General features: G+C 35.6%; 1 protein-coding gene across 2 annotated transcripts in view; it reads left to right on the top strand.

Moving 5' to 3' along the window:
* Positions 1-16,852, top strand: part of LOC113236142 (sodium leak channel non-selective protein-like) — a 30,712-nt gene that overhangs the window by 1,844 nt on the left and 12,016 nt on the right. For both annotated transcript variants that reach the window (XM_026472146.1, XM_026472154.1), the window contains exons 5-19: positions 73-218; positions 483-591; positions 775-974; positions 1,647-1,807; positions 2,077-2,244; positions 2,924-3,115; positions 3,880-4,017; positions 4,855-5,061; positions 5,293-5,549; positions 9,866-9,991; positions 11,139-11,327; positions 12,292-12,471; positions 13,653-13,773; positions 14,408-14,539; positions 15,280-15,447. In XM_026472146.1, the coding sequence (XP_026327931.1) occupies positions 73-218; positions 483-591; positions 775-974; positions 1,647-1,807; positions 2,077-2,244; positions 2,924-3,115; positions 3,880-4,017; positions 4,855-5,061; positions 5,293-5,549; positions 9,866-9,991; positions 11,139-11,327; positions 12,292-12,471; positions 13,653-13,773; positions 14,408-14,539; positions 15,280-15,447 (2,494 nt within the window). The remainder of the gene's footprint in view (positions 1-72; positions 219-482; positions 592-774; positions 975-1,646; positions 1,808-2,076; positions 2,245-2,923; positions 3,116-3,879; positions 4,018-4,854; positions 5,062-5,292; positions 5,550-9,865; positions 9,992-11,138; positions 11,328-12,291; positions 12,472-13,652; positions 13,774-14,407; positions 14,540-15,279; positions 15,448-16,852) is intronic.

Below are 16,852 nucleotides of genomic sequence, written 5' to 3'. Positions count from 1 at the left end.
CAAAACTACCAACCCAAACAACAAAACATAAAAAAACAAACAAACATTTATTTACTGTAATTTCATTTTCAGTGAGGTAACAATTAATTCATTAGCTATACCTGACACCTTCTGCTCTCCCGACCCAGGCTCTGGGTATCAGTGCCCAGCTGGGATGAAATGCATGAAACTCAACCTCTCCAAATACATCATGGGCTTCAATGGATTTGAAGAATTTAGTAAGTTAATTAAACTCATTTCAAAACAATAAAAATTAAGTTGCCAGCCACATATTTTCTAATATGCATTTAAGAAATTGCTGCTAGCAATAAGAATGTCTGTTGCACTTTGTTTCTTTAATGTCTGTTTGCTTTCTAGATCAAAGGTTTTGAATTAAATTAGTTCACAAAAATGGTAATGAAATTTTATCTCAAATAGTTTCTATTCCTGTAACCATGCCAATCTTAATTGTAGAGTCCAATGAGCTACTTTTTCCTTTCTAGGTACAAGCCTTTTTACTGTGTATCAGGCATCATCTCAGGAAGGTTGGGTATTCATAATGTATAGGGCTATTGATTCCTTACCTACTTGGAGATCTGCACTATATTTCAGGTAAATATTGAATATAATTACTTAATTACTCAATCTCTCCTAGGCAAATGTGTAAGATGTATGTAATGATGCTCTTGTTTAGGTTATTTAATTATTAAATGAAGTTAAATTAATTATTAAGCATGGTGTTGTTATTTACGTGTTAATTATGTTATATAAAGTTTACATTAACAACTTTTACAGTACAATGATATTCTTCTTGGCTTGGCTAGTGAAGAATGTTTTCATTGCTGTTATTACTGAAACGTTTAATGAGATCAGGGTACAATTTCAACAAATGTGGGGAGTGAGGAACCCTATAACTAAAGGGAGTACCACTCAGTTCTTCACTGGTGATGATAATGGATGGAAACTTGTTATGATTGATGAAAATAAACATTCTGGTAAATATTCTTTGTTCAACTTACATGTACATTAGACTCTAGAGACATTGATGTGGGTCTCTATCAGTTATAACAGATTAATGAAAAATAAACAAGAATCTTCTGAAGTCTTGAGCACACAACAATAATAGAAATTTTGTTGTCAGACATATTATATTGGAAAATGACTATTTTTTCGAATCCAAATTTTCCAAAACAAGTACACGCGATTTAAATTCGAAAAAAATGGTTTGTTTGAAAAAGAAATATGCGCTAATGTTTCATTTTCCAATGTGTTTCAGATCTGAATAAATAGTTTCATTTTTTAATCATGAAAATGTATGATCTCAACATATCAAATAGATTTTTATGGCGTATGAAATTTGTTTAATTTACTGTTTGAAGAAATGAAATGCGAATAAACTAAAGTACTATCAGAAAGACAACCATTGGCATCATATTGGATATGTTCTTGACATTTTGTTGCTATGATTATGTAATTGAATGTAAAGAATAAGGATTTACCTATGCATTCTGACAAATCTCAATATTTTTACTGAAATATCGATACTTAAAATATGACGCGGACCAGCACTCATTGCGTGACGCTCTTGAACTCACTATGTTGCCCTGTTCTCTTCCTTCCTAGAGAGAGCTTGTTCCTAACTTTGTGTTAAATTTTTGTTCTCATAGGTAGTGCTCCTGAAATATTGCACAAAATGCTGCGCTCAGCGTATTTTCGCCTCTTAGTTATGGGTGTCGTATTGGCCAATGGTGTGATCACAGCCACAATGGATTTCAAGCACGATGGGCACCCCCGACATTACTTTTACGAAAAATATTATTACATTGAGGTAAATATGTGCTTCTCGGAGTTTGTATCATCTTCAGTTACGAATATAAGCAGTATAATTGGCTTTCGGCATGTTTTGAAATTAAAAAATTGTATTATTATAATTTATTTTTGAACAATTTTCGTGCATGTTGTCGTTCATTCATAATTTCATGTTTATTTTTGTTATTTTTTTAAACTCGATATCAGGGTTCAAAATAAATTTGTGTTCATTTACATATAAAATGGTAACATTTGTGTTAAACATTCTGTTTCTATTAAAATTTACAGATAGCTTTCACAATATTCTTAGACCTAGAGGCGTTACTGAAGATATGGTGTTTAGGCTGGAAAGGATACTTCAAACATTCCGTTCATAAGTTTGAGTTGCTACTGGCGATTGGTACCACCATTCACATTATACCACAGCTATACATGTCTGGATTTACTTATTTTCAGGTATGAATTAATTATAGTAATTTTCAGGGAAAAACACAATATAATAAAAGGAAACTATCTCTTGTAATAAAATAAATTGAAAATAGGTAGAGGACTTAATTTTGTAACCTTTGTTCCCATGGTTACATACAAACAGTGTTTCTTTCAATATCACATTTTCATTACATTCCATCTGCCTTAAAACTATTTGTAATAATATTTATAAATAAGTTTATTAACATTTTTTTTTTTGTACCTGTTTTATTTGAAATACAGACTATTAAGTACTTGCAACATAATCTTTAGAAAAAGGTCTATGACTCAGTAACAGCTTGTTTTAGCCAAGGTACTCAAATGCGAGACATAGGCCTTTTTGAACCAGAATTTAACATAATCACTAGTCGGGCTCAACTAATGCCAACACAAATAAATCCTATATGACACCACTGACTATGTCGTCCGCGTGGCCAAAACTCTTCAACGATTTTATTTGACACTGGCGTTTTGATAAGAAGATGGCGTGATATCTACCCCTGTCGTGTTTAAGAGATAAAATACTAGAGATGACCAAGTCTCTACATAGATTGCAGCATTACTACGGCCATCATTCTTCCTGCTAACTGTGGCGATTATAGCAAAAAATGTTTTTTTTTAAGACACTGTCAATATAGTATGATGCCTTATGTGGTGTTAATTTCAGGTATTAAGAATAGTACGATTGATAAAAGCGTCTCCACTACTCGAAGGTTTCGTGTACAAGATCTTTGGACCTGGAAAGAAGCTCGGGAGTCTTATTATATTTACCATGTGCTTGCTTATTATCAGCTCTTCTATATCGATGCAACTGTTCTGCTATTTATGCGAATTCACGAAGTTTGAGACATTTCCTGAGGTATGATATTACAAGTTAACAATTTATTATTGGTCCTAGAAACTTAAGTACCATCGCATAAATAAATCTAATATGTCCATAAAGAAAATTTAACTCAGTTTTTACGTAGACAATTAATCTAAAGCCGGTTTCATGAAAGAAACTATTCCTTTATTTCTTAAAAGTTAAGAATTTTAGTTTATTTTCTTCAAAATCCATTTGTATTGTAATCTATTTGTATTGTAAATCTATTAATATTGGCTTTGAATGAAATGTATTTTTAACCGACTTTAAAAAAGGAGGAGGTTCTCATTTCGACTGTATGTTTTTTTTTTATATGTATTTTACGCGATAACCTTTGTGAACCGATTTTGATGTTTCTTTTTTGTTGGAATGAGTGTGCCTCATAAGTGGTCCCATTTAAATTTGAATAAAATATTCCACCTCTTAAGGGTGGCAAACTAGGGGATGAATGACTTTTGAGGTCAGTTTTTTTAGTAATCTGTACTGAGATTATTTATTGAATATCGGCTAAAAATATATATTATTTTGACACTCCTTTGTACCTGCTCCAAATTAATCATGTTGCCTGTAAATTGAATTGACAGAGCGCTGTCTCACAACGATTCATTTTAGGTCCTAAACTGTATCGTGATAAGATTCTTGGTAATTTCAATTTTCATCTTCTCAAATTGGTTCTCGAACCGAAACCTAAGTTGTGTAACTTACCAATAATGGAGTACAATACTGTTTATACAATAGTGGTGAAAGAAAATTTGTTTTAGGCTTTCATGTCTATGTTCCAAATATTGACGCAAGAAGCATGGGTGGAGGTTATGGACGAGACGATGGTGCGGACTAGCCAAACGTTAACACCATTGGTGGCCATCTACTTTATACTGTACCATCTGTTCGTAACATTGGTGAGTAGCATTCAATTATGCGACTTAAGGTGAAGTGTGACCCAAAATATATATTTTGACGTGTTTCGACCACACCGAAAATGAAATGATAATGAAAACAGAAGGTATATGTGTAGTGAACTATAGGGCCCGAAACACGACTGAGTTAATTTACAGACAGAGAATATATATTTTATTTCTATGTGCAAAAGGCAAATGTTTAAATATGGTGCAATGAATTTGTCCACGTCTACCTCACACGCTTGAAAACCTACACAACCACGATACCATTTCAAGGCGAAGAGTCGATAGTACCTCAGCTGGAATTCAAATTTTTCCCGTACTGATATGGTTCATTTTGCTTGGATCGAGCGGCAGGGACACTGGCTTTATTTCGGAATTTATTTTTTTGCAAACGAAATGAAAGTCATTTGAAAAACGTATATCGTACCGTATAGTATACGTATTCTATTTAGTTTAGTTGATATAGAAAGAAATCATTGGTATATGTAAGGTACCTATTGAATACAACGGTTTTCTTATAAAATTTCGAGGTAAGTCCGTGTTTTTTCTATCTTGAAAATTTTTAGGAATCGGGTTTCCACACCGTATAGTAATCAGTGTATATTTTAAATTTTACTATGTATATATTTTTTCCAATGTGATTGATTCAACACTCACTGTTATGCGGAATCAACCAACGCCATTTGAGGTTGTATAGACTCTTAAAACACTAATTTTATTTAAACTAAGTTTAAGTTAATTAAAACACAGTATCCATGTCCAAGTGTTTTGAAATATGCAATTAGTCTATGAATAATCGCTTAGTACAATGTTTTACTCGAACCCCATTTTCAGATCGTGCTGTCACTTTTCGTAGCAGTAATCCTTGACAATTTAGAATTGGACGAGGACATAAAGAAACTTAAACAGCTCCGGTACCGGCAGCAAAGCGCAGAGATCAAAGAAAGCTTGCCCTTTCGTCTTAGAATATTCGAGAAATTTCCCGACAGTCCGCAGATGACCCGACTCCATAAAGTACCTGGTGACTTTAACTTGCCTAAGGTAAGAATTTGAATCTTTGATAGTTACAGTATTACTTATATTAGTTTTTATTAAGTAAACTTAAACTATAATAATATTAAACAGTTTATAGATGTTTTCCTACGCGAATCTGCATTTATTGTGCATGGCAAAACAACATTTTTGTTAAGTCTTAAAACGTTAAATTACGTAAATAGTAACCAATTTTTAACTTTTAATTTGGATTTTAACAATGTCCTATCTTTTGTATAGGTTCGGGAATCTTTCATGCGACAATTCGTCTGCGAATACGATGGTGAGGAGAAAATCGGTGTCATTCGAGCTGTGAAAGCAGCCGCGGAGCCTGCCCCGGACGTATCACGACGTGCATTCGAGTACATAGGCGAACACAAAATTTCGTTCCCCTACCGCAAACGATGCGTGTTAAGACACTTATTGACCAAAGTACAGCCTCCGTCACATCGTCCTGCTAACTCGCTTAGGAACGGTGTTATTGCGTCTATCATTGAGTAAGTTAAATACTAAGTACTCTATTTATACTACACTATTTAATAATCAATTGAATTAGTAATACAATTCGAAACTGAAGTGCAGTGATTCACTTTTTAATCCCCGGCGCAAAAGGAGGAGAGTTATAAGTTTCAAACCTGTAAGTGATTAAAAGAATTTAGGCATTACTTTGCGGAAATTAATACTTTAAAGCCTATGTCTGTGTATTTTCGTCGGTCTGTATGCCCGTGACATCGAAGCTCCGAAACGCTGGACTAATATAACAGCGGCTTTTTTATTTGTACGGTAATTTTTTCGGAACGATTAATCATCGAGATGAATATCTGTTCAGCTGTTTAAAGATCATCAGCCCTTTTAGTAGTTAGTGTAGGGATCTCAGTTTTATTATATACACGGTGGCTCATTTACAGTGGTTCAAATTTAGATAGAGGACATTGTAACGACCCATTTGCAATAAACATTAGTTCCGCGAAAATCAATCAGCTTATTTTAAATGGGGCGTTACAATGTCGTCTACCAAAAAAAATTTTGGACCACTGAAAATGGGCCAACATGTATATATTAATATTTATTTTACTTTCTCTTGTTCGATCGACTTGAAATTTGATATATTATGGAAATCCGATGACATGACAATAATATCGTAACATTGATCGGATGCTTTAACTGTCCTAGTTCTTGACTAGACATTCTTCAGACTACCTAACTCCTCAAGTATTCCCAGCAGTACAATCGTCTTATTCGGGCTCATTGAATTTATCTTGACGAGCCGTTTGCACTGTACTGTACACCGTTTTGTAATGAGGTTTTTTTTTTAATTTAAATCTCTGTTTTTTATGCATTCTTTTGTTTTTTATGAAGCTATTTTATTTACAGGTTTTGTTTGATTGGTGCAGATCTTTGATCAGGTTATTTTACTGTTTTTTCTTTTGCTTTATTATTAAATGCCATTGCACTACAAACAAATGGGCATCGGGTTCACTCTAAAAAGTGTCCGCATCTAGGTATAGGGCGTTAAAATCTTATACAGAGCGTCAATCGGGCAATAGTCTTCGTTTGTTCGACTGACAGCGCGGTTGTCAATCATGCAGTACTATATAATAATAAGTTGTAAAAATTACTGCACTAAAGTGTAAAAGCAAGATTTTGTATCATATTTTCACTAAACAAAATATATTGTGTTATCATAGGTATCATTTAAAAGTGTTATTTTGTACAGTTGTATTGTGCTTGATTTATATATAAATTAATCGTAAATATAAATTACAACAGCAAACAAAGTAATCAAATTGCTAGCTGTTCTTTTTCTACACATGCATGCGCAAAAGATGGAAAGAGACCCATTACGTCAATTTCAAGAAGCTTATATAAACTTCTTGGTCATTTTCAATTGTTCGAATCACAACCGATTGAAATATTCAGATCAAAGAAACTATAGAGTCGCTTTGATTTTAATCTTATTTTTAAAATGATATTTTATTAAATGTTAGCAATAACTAACAAAATATTGTTGTACTCGTTTTACGGCTTGGGATTACCTATAAGAAGTCAGAAAATATATTTTTTAATACAGTTGCTCAAAACGTGGTATTTTTCGTACTACAAATCGAGCCGAAAGTTGGAGTTTTCGCACTAGTGCTTTTTACTTTTTTTTAATTTGCTGTTGTTTCAAGTCTTAAACATAGAACTAAAGAGGTTGTATACTTATTTAATATTTATGTGCTTTGTGACGTATGTAAGTAATTTGTCATTAAAACTTCTCAATCGTTAACGTCAATAAAATCTTATTTGTTTAAATTGCATAAGTGTTTTATAAAACAACGGGTTACAATTAAAAATACTAAAATATTTTCCATAAAGAAGGCTGATTGAGTATTAAACAATGACAGGAGGTGAGTATTACGCGAGACCACTGCGCGCCGCGCCACTAACATAGTCATTTTAATGTTGCTGGCAACAGTTGCCATATTGAAAAAGTAGGCCAAAAAAAGTACTAACTTTTTTTTCATTTACAATCCCGCCTTTTTCATTTACTTTTTTTAAAATACTGTTTGTATTTTACTTTCAATGTAGTTTTTTCGCAAACGTTTGACACAAGTGCGGATTTGTCATTTTCACTTGTATCGAGTCTTGACCCTCGCCTCTGGCTCGGGCCAACAAGCCTCGAGGTTCTTGAATAATGACTAACTTTCCGCGCTTGTGTCAAAAATAAGTATTGCACGAAATAACGTTATATCGAATTTTCATATTGTCAAATGTATTTTTTTAGGAATATTACAAAATAAAAGCTAATTTTGTCTTTGTGAAAAGCATCAAAATTACTTGAAAATGTAACGGTTTTATTATAAATCGGTTGAAATATTGGTCGGTACATTTCCTAAAGTACACGCTTATTTTCACACTTGTTATATTTGTATGTATGACTATTATACACACATCAAAAGTGTCTAGGGATCAAGTGAATATTTTTGAAATAAAAATTATTTAAGCAATATTTACCAAATCCAGTCTTCCAAGACGACTTCTTACTTTAATGCTTATGTTTTATTTAACCGCTTACCCCTATATTTAATTAAAATAAACTAAAATTGATGTTTTTGCAAATTGTGGGAAAAAACTCAAATTAACGGCGTCAATTAAATGACAAAAAAATGGCGAAAATGATGATTTTGCTCATTTTTATTGTAAAGATAAGAAAACTAATAGTCTGTATTTCCACCATTAACACGAATCACACAATTACAGCGATTTGGCATGCTTAAGATGAGTTCATCAAAATCACTTTGAGGAATGGCCGCCCATGTGTTTTGTAACAAGTCAAAATATTGTTGTAGAGTATGTACGGTATGCATACTCGGCACAGCTCTTCTTTGAAGCATATCCCATGCGTGCTCAATTGGATTGAGGTCTGGCGATTGAGCAGGCCACGGCAGAACGTTGATACGAGCTTCGGCAAGAATGCGTGTTACGACTCTAGCCGTGTGTCGACGTGCGTTGTCATGCATTAGTTGAAATGAATCACCCAACTGGCCTCGCAAAGGGATGATAACATCTGAAACAATCCTCTCTGCGTAAACTTGAGCATTGAGGTTACCCCTGATCCAAATGAGATCGGTTCTTCCGCCGATCCAAATACCGGCCCATATCATTATTGTTCCCCCACCATTTGGATGAACTTCCTGACAATATCTCAAACGTTCATGACGTCCAGATGTTCTCCAAACTCGAGTACGTCTTGTATCCGGTCTCATACCGAAGCGGGATTCATCCGAAAAGCACACATAGCGCCAGTCTTCTTCCTTCCAGTTTCTGTGTTCGCGAGCCCATCGTAAACGGGTCCTGCGATTGCAGGGTGCAATAGGTGGAACTCTAAGCGGCCTTCGGGATCGCAGACCCACTTCACGTAAACGATTTCGGATTGTTTGATCGCTTATTAGCAAGCCTGAGGAGCTGTAGAGCCTCGTAACCAACATCATGGCGGTCATGGTACGATTCCGTCGAGCAGTATTTTGGATATACCGGTCCTGTCTGCGAGCCGTGATGCGAGATCGTCCTCCATGTCGCTCGGCCACGCTGCCCGTCATGCGATAGCGCGTCCAGAGGCGACTTATGACGCTCTGTGTAGTGTTAAGAGTGAAAGCCACAGCACGTTGCCTGGAACCAGCTTCCAACATTCCGACGGCTCGCATCATCACTTCTCGGGTTAAATGATGTCGTCTCTCCATAATAATGTAAATTGTTTCGGTTCCGATGCAGATATTGTAATGATTTTGTCAAAACGCTATAACTCATTTTTATACAAAACCACATTGACAATCGATTTTCTTCTTATTATCGAATTTTAAACAATATTCCTCATTTAAATGTTAAAACGCACTAAAAACTATCAATAGCGATACAAAAAAGTTAATATAATTAACCCTAATTGCAGCAATACTCTTAAACGTACTTGATCCCTAGACACTTTTGATGTGTGTATATATAACCCTTTATTATTTATTTTTTGTACGAAATTCGACATATATAAAAATTCAATAATATTTACAATAAAGGTTGCTCCATTACTCTTGACTTCAAGTAATTTTCAGTCGAAGCTAATTATGGTGCATTTTGTTAAGTTTCTAGTAGAAGTTGAGTATAGTGTTTTTGGGCCCTTAAATTTACCAGTACTGCAATGACGTTACAATTTAACTTAAATGCTTTTAGTAGTTTTTGTGTTAGACCCGACGTCCATTTGTTGGCAGGTCAATGTTAAATGCTGTTTTTTTATATATTTCCATGTGATTTAAATTTAATCAGCAGTTACATGTTACAGAGATTCGAAGAATCATCGTCGAGTGGTGCTAGGTGACTCGGCGATGCTGGGCCCCGGTGGCAAGTCGGGGTTGAAACCGCAGGGAACCATCAGCAGTGCGAAACAGTTGCGTGTCGATCAAAAGAAGTGCGTGTTTGTTTTGTAAAGTATTTGTATTTAATCACTACTACCCAATGGGTCAATCAATCGAGTTAAAAACCTGAATAATAATAATAATGTGCCAGACGACCACACCAATTACTCTAGCACCAGAGTAATGGAATTCACTCTGTAACACCCAGACCAGAACAAATTAGAAAACTTAATTTCCCCAAATTGGTTTAACTAGGAATCAAACCCGGAACCTTCTCATCTAACACCTGGGGTGCAACCGTTGAGCCACCGAGGTCGTCGAATACAGTCTAAAATTATTATGTTAAATTTTGTAGTAGTATTGTATATGATTTAAAATCATCGTCGTAATTAAAGCAAATGGTAATTTTCAGGTAAGTTTTATTTACCTAATTTTGGTGGCGGTATTTAATAATCAAGTATTCGAGTGTATAATCTTGAAATATTAAATAATATTTCAGGATACTACACTTGAATGTTATGTAATCTTGATAGTATTCTAGAATATTTTAATAATAAAAATTGCCACCGAAATTAGGTTAAAACTATCCTGAAAATTACCTACATATAGGGCATAGTCCATGACCTTGGCTCAATATGGGTTAAGGACGGCTCAAGAAGGAATTTTGTGATTCCGTGACATTAACATTTTGTCATAATATTTTCCGTCCCCTTCAAGCTTGTGATGAATAGCAAATTGAACGGCACATGATTTGAAATTTACTGACTATACTTTGTTTATTTTAGCACTAGACCAGAAGGAAATATTGGGTCCTTTATCAGGCACCATTTCATACAGTCATTCTGTAAGCAAAGCAATTTAATAAATGCTGTGAAACAAAATTCAGGAACGTATTTGGTACTTACAATTATTACGTTGTTTTACTCGTAGTATTGACTATTATAAATTAAATGAAAAATTTCCATTTTTACTTGAATCTATTTCAAAATATTTTCACTATAAAAAACTTAAAGAAACAGAGTTTCCAAACATTAAACGGAAAGATAAGATAGATAGGTTTACGATCACTGCTTCTTTGAAGTATAATACTTGTCTCGAGGTAGTAATCAGCCCCAAGACCTCCTATATAGGTGGCAGTAGTTCCTCCAACTAGACTATCACTATTGTGTTGCGTAGTTTCATATCAACTTTTGTGATCAGGTTTGGATCGCGATCTATACGGCGTTCGGTGCGCAGTGGATCTATTAAATTGAAGCAAACGTATGAGCACTTTCTTGAGAACGGAGACATCGGCGCTGCGTCCCGAGTAGTGCCTTCATCTCGTGCGAGACCGCCTTACCTTGATATTCGACTATTGCAGGCTAAAAGGCAACAAGCGGAAATGCGTAGGTAAGATTTTATAACCAATAGGTTCCCTTCGTATAACCAGGAATGCAAAAAACTGCCGAAGTAATTATTATCGACACTATTTATAATATATACTAGCTGTACCACGCGTGTCAATTTTTCAAAAGAACCGCATTATCAGTTGTAGACACATTTGTCGAAACAAAAGAAAGTTACTGTTGGTGAAACTACAGGCACATGGGACTTGTTGCAACTGTTATGAATAAGCGTGTCGCTTACTACTAGGCGCACAACTTGTTCGCCCCGTCACCTTGTCATAAAAAAAATTACGTGGTGAACTAACTGCAACAGCCAAAAACCGCCTATTCGCCTGCAGCAACAACACACAAAAGTTTTATCGTAATCTGAAGTGATGAATAATAATAAATAAATAGACAACACAGACAACAAAAAGACATTCGTTGCTCTGATCCCAAAGTAAGTAACTAAAGCACTTGTGTTATGGAAATCGGAAACAACGACGGGACCACAAGCAGCAGACATCAGAGATGGCGACACCATGAAAACCGGTGTGCAAGCCACTCGACCACAGAGGTCGTCAAGGCGTAGTAAATTAAACGACTATGGAAATCAGTTCAAACTTTAAAATCGTCAAATAAAACGCATACAGGACAACATACTTAAATTAATTAGTTACACTATTGTAACATTTTTAATACAGAGCCTTGTTTCCGGCTAGGCCTTATATACCTCACCACCTATAAATAAAGTATTTTTGTATATATTAAATTATTGTTTTCCCAAAGATTCCACACTCGTACAGGGTCAAGAGCACGTCAAGTCTATGCCGCTTACAATAAGAACGATCCAATATACAAAGTGTCCAGCTTGACGTGCTCTTGACTGTACATACATACCATACACTTTTCGCTAGGACAGGTAAGATAAGTCTCATACAAAAAGGTTGAGGTCAAAAAGAATATAGCTTCACAAATTAACGTTTCAGAAATCAACGGGAAGAAGATCTAAGAGAGAATCATCCACTATTCGATACACCATTGCTGATAGTGCCACGCGAATCGCGGTTCAGGAAGATATGTCGCGCCATAGTTGATGCTCGTTACGATGCTCGTCTTAGAGACCCTGTTACGGGCAATGAGAGGAAGGTCCACTATAAAAGTTTCCAGTAAGTATATGTTGTTTATATCTAAGCACCTAAATTAATAATTTAGTTACTGGTTGAGAGAAGAAAAAACTTTCAAAGTTTTCTCACAGATGGCGCTACGGCAAAAAAGCCGTTAAAATGTAAAAAAAACAAAGATGCGGCAAGCACATAGAGAAAGTAAGGTCTGCTGACCCGTTCTGTAGTTCAGTTGCGAGAGCTATAGTCACTGGTTCAAGTCCTAACGGCTCGAAGGGGTATTTCTTTGAGTTTGTTCTATCTTTCTATAAATTATAATAATAGTTTTGTTGATAATTTAGCTCATGCATATATTTAGGTGTCTAAAAAACTCTAAAACGTCGTTTCAACGTTTTTTACAATTGAACTTTAGCAGGTTGAACTTGTAAAAAAGCAATCACATAAAAATGAACCCTCTTAATGAATGGGTTGTGTATAGATGTCCAGTAATTAATTTTGATTGTACGGAAATATTTTATTGAAATGAAGTACCATAATAAAACAATAAGTCATCGGTAGCCACGCGGCGTGGCGCACATTTCTAATCTACGCTAAGAGCCCTGTGATTGATCGATTCATACTGACATTAAGCTGAATGGATCTGTTAAAATACGTTTAATACTGGTATCATATAAGAATTCCAAAAATATTAATTTTAAATTCGTATATACGGAGTGTTCTTATGTACCTAGATTATTGATAGTTTTTGTATATACCACGCCTTTATATACATTAATGGCGAATCTGAATTATATTTACTAGGCAACTATTTAAATTCCTCTGAATAATACTACAGCGCGGCCGCCGCCCGGCTGTCGCGCGGGCCGCCGCGTAGGCCAAATTCAAACCAGACTCGCTCGCGTGTCCGGGACGCTCATTTAAGTTAAAACGTAAAAGCTAAACAAATAGAGCGTATTTGCCATGACAGTTATACGCACGCGGTCGCATTCGGTGAAATTACAGGCACATGGGTCTTGTCAACTTATATCTCAGGGTGACGGGCGCAGTGGCAGTGCCCCTCAGGACTTTGCGATTTAAAGCTCTGAGTGGCACTGCAACTGTTATGGACAGGCGTCTACCTTACCATCAGGCGCACGACTTGCTCGTCACGTCACTTAATAATATAAAAAAAAAATCTGCTTTCTACTTTATGATTGATAATTGTATTTACAATTATTTTATTATAGCAATTTCCTCGGCCTGGTGACGTATTTGGACTGGGTGATGATAATGGCGACCACGCTATCCTGTTTCTCTATGATGTTCGAAACGCCTACCTACAGGGTTATGGAAAATTCTGTTTTACAGGTATTATTTTCCCTGATTACATCATGTCAATTCTCATACAAATTACATATCGAAGTTTAGTGGATGTTTATTACTCAATCACGCTGAAACACCTGAACTTATTTGAATGAAATTATTACTTATTATCTCGATAAACACATTTTTCACATTTAGCATGTCATAAAAATGTTGAAAAATCATAGTATCATATCTATCATATCGTACAGCTATTACAACAGTATTGTAACTCGAAATATGTGAAAATGAAGATTATACATTGTTGAATGTAAAATTTGATTATCTACACCTCAACAAAACCATCGTTAGAATATTGCAAAAAACAATCGAAAGATATCTACTCAACTCAAAATAAGACAAAACTTTATGAGCTACTTCTGGCCAAAAAAATCCTTACTCAAAAATATGAAATTATTTTTCTCTTTTATTTAATTCAAATACGTTTGGCAAATAGGAAATTGATTAGATATCTGTAATAATGTAATAAACTTTAACCTATACATAATTGTAAAGATCTTTCACGGGAGTAATTCGTTTTTCATCGATTCTGAAAAAGTCACTTTTTGGATTATTTTTGGATTATACACTATTATATCAACAGTTCGATATATCATATAAAAATAACACAATGTTTCAGATTGCCGAGTACGGTTTCGTGATTTTTATGAGTTTGGAATTAGCGCTAAAAATCTTAGCTGATGGGTTATTCTTCACACCTAAAGCGTATCTGAAAGATGCTGCTTCAGTTCTGGATGTTTTCATTTATATAGTAAGTAAAATCTGTATATAAATTTTTGAAAACATCTACATAGACAGCACAAATATTGGACACGTCCACCCGGCCAGTTTGGCAATAGACTATATATAGTGATATAAATATATGATGATTACTTTTAAGTTCAAATCAAACTACAGGATAAATAAAAATGGAAGTAAATTAATTTGCCACTCCGCGAACGCAGTGAAGGTTAAATCGTGCAAAATAGCGATTATAATAATAATAATAAATATGTTCATTTTTCACCACAAAATACAAAACGGTATAAATCTTAGTAGGTACATTACGGTACTATATTGTGGGAGCTGGTGCTTGATTTTGGTATTTCACCTGTAATACAAGTCACCAGGCCCCACTCCTTGAATAATGAGAACTAACATTACCAAGTAATACATTACTAATAGGTACGCTTGTGTTGAATATTTTTTTCATGCAATTAATTTCCCAACCTCCCTCTGCATATAATGAATAAAATAAATAACAAGCACAGCTATTTTGCAGGATTTAACCTTCAATTTACTTCCATTTTTATTAACATGAATTTCCGGAAATGAATGCAGGAATCTATTAATTATCTACATAAATAAATATGACAATAAAGGACCCCCGGGGTAGGGGTACTTACGCGTTTACCCAGTTATCAAATTTTATGTAGCTCAAAATTAATTTTTGCCGTCAGGTGTACATAGATGTCAAATTTGATGCATGCCGAAATTAATTTATGCCGTCAGGTATCGCTAACGTTTTTGTGTTGGATGCCCCGCCGCGTACCGCCCGGCTCAGCAGCCCAAATGCTAATGTTCCTCCGTTGCGTACGTCCGCTGCGGATCTTCACACTCGTTCCGCACATGCGCAAAGTCGTCTACGAATTGTGTCGAGGCTTCAAGGAAATCTTGCTGGTGCGTTTAAAGATTGTCTTACACAACTTTAACTTTTTTACCTTCGAAACAGCTAAAGCTAAATACAATGATATCAAGAAGAAAAAAGAAAGAGCGGTGGTAGTACAGCGAATTGCTTTTCAATTGTGAGGTCGACGGTTTGAATCACTGAGGCGACGCGTCATGTCCCTATGACATACATTCCGTAACTCTGAGAAGCATTACACTGTAAGTGCTGTTTTTGTAATCTTACAGGGGACGCGATTTTGTGTCGAAATGCTGCATGTACAAAATTCAGAATGGCTTGAAATAAAAGTAATTGAGTTTTAATAACATTTCGAGCTACTAATTGTCGTACAAACGGTTTTTCGACACAAAATAGCTTCTCCCGTAAAATTACAAAAATGGCGCTTAAAGTGTAATGCTTCTCAGGTACAGCATTTGTGAATATTTAGTCACAATAGTTCACGCTAACGGTGAAGGAAAACGTCGTGATGAAACAACTTGTTCACAACTTTTCAACGCTAATGTTTGAAGTCCCACAAGTGTGAACAAACAAACTCCTTAGGGCCAATGCATACCGGCGGATGGGAAGACAGAGGACATTAAATTTATCAATGCATATTTTATGCTATGGGAATTGAAATAAGGTTTAAATTGCAATGCTCAAGGCCGACCTCGGAACATCGCGTCGCATTTCTCTCTGCGGCGCCAGCATGCGACGGAAGTCACTGGCATGCGCTGCATACATTCATATACCGCCGGAGTCTGCCTATATGCGCTGGGAACTTTTCGACTGCGTTGTAGCCAGTCGAACGGAATCAAATCCGAACGACCGGTGCCATGTCGGCGGATGCCGCGGCATTTCGGCGGACTCTGCGCTACGTGTGTGGGCGCTCGCGGTATCGCAAGGGAAATCCCTCACCGGTGTGCGCTGGCGGGTACAAAACCCTGAAAACAGTGGCGGGAAGGTACGATTCCCTCATTATGCGCCACTTCCATCAGGTGCTGGGTAGCAAAAAATAGTTGCTGACAAGTACCAAAACAATGACACCAATGTTTTTTACATAACGTAGTCCGTAAGTAAAATGTACGTTACAAGTAAATGTACACATGTTGTCTGAAATAAAGGTATATAATAATAAAATCCTCTTCGATGCTCTCATCCGCCATCCGCGGGTTTGCGCTGGTCCTTAGAGACGAAGGTCGCGCCCAGCAGTGGGTATTACAATGGGTTGATGATGACATTAGAAGCAACTCAGTATTCCATTCTGCTTAGCTTCACTGAGCTCAGTGTATGTATGTATACAGTCTGTTTTTTTTAACTGGGACAATATGAGAAATTTGAAACTGTAGGAGATACAGAAAACCTATCTTAAGAACCATTAAATCTTTTTTGTTATAACAATTTTGCATAGTAATTTTT

Source organism: Hyposmocoma kahamanoa, unplaced genomic scaffold (genome assembly GCF_003589595.1).
Source record: "Hyposmocoma kahamanoa isolate Upper Pololo Valley unplaced genomic scaffold, ASM358959v1 102, whole genome shotgun sequence".
Classification (NCBI taxonomy): domain Eukaryota; kingdom Metazoa; phylum Arthropoda; class Insecta; order Lepidoptera; family Cosmopterigidae; genus Hyposmocoma; species Hyposmocoma kahamanoa.
Note: the sequence above shows the minus strand (reverse complement) of the source record. Positions and strands in the feature narration are given on the sequence as shown.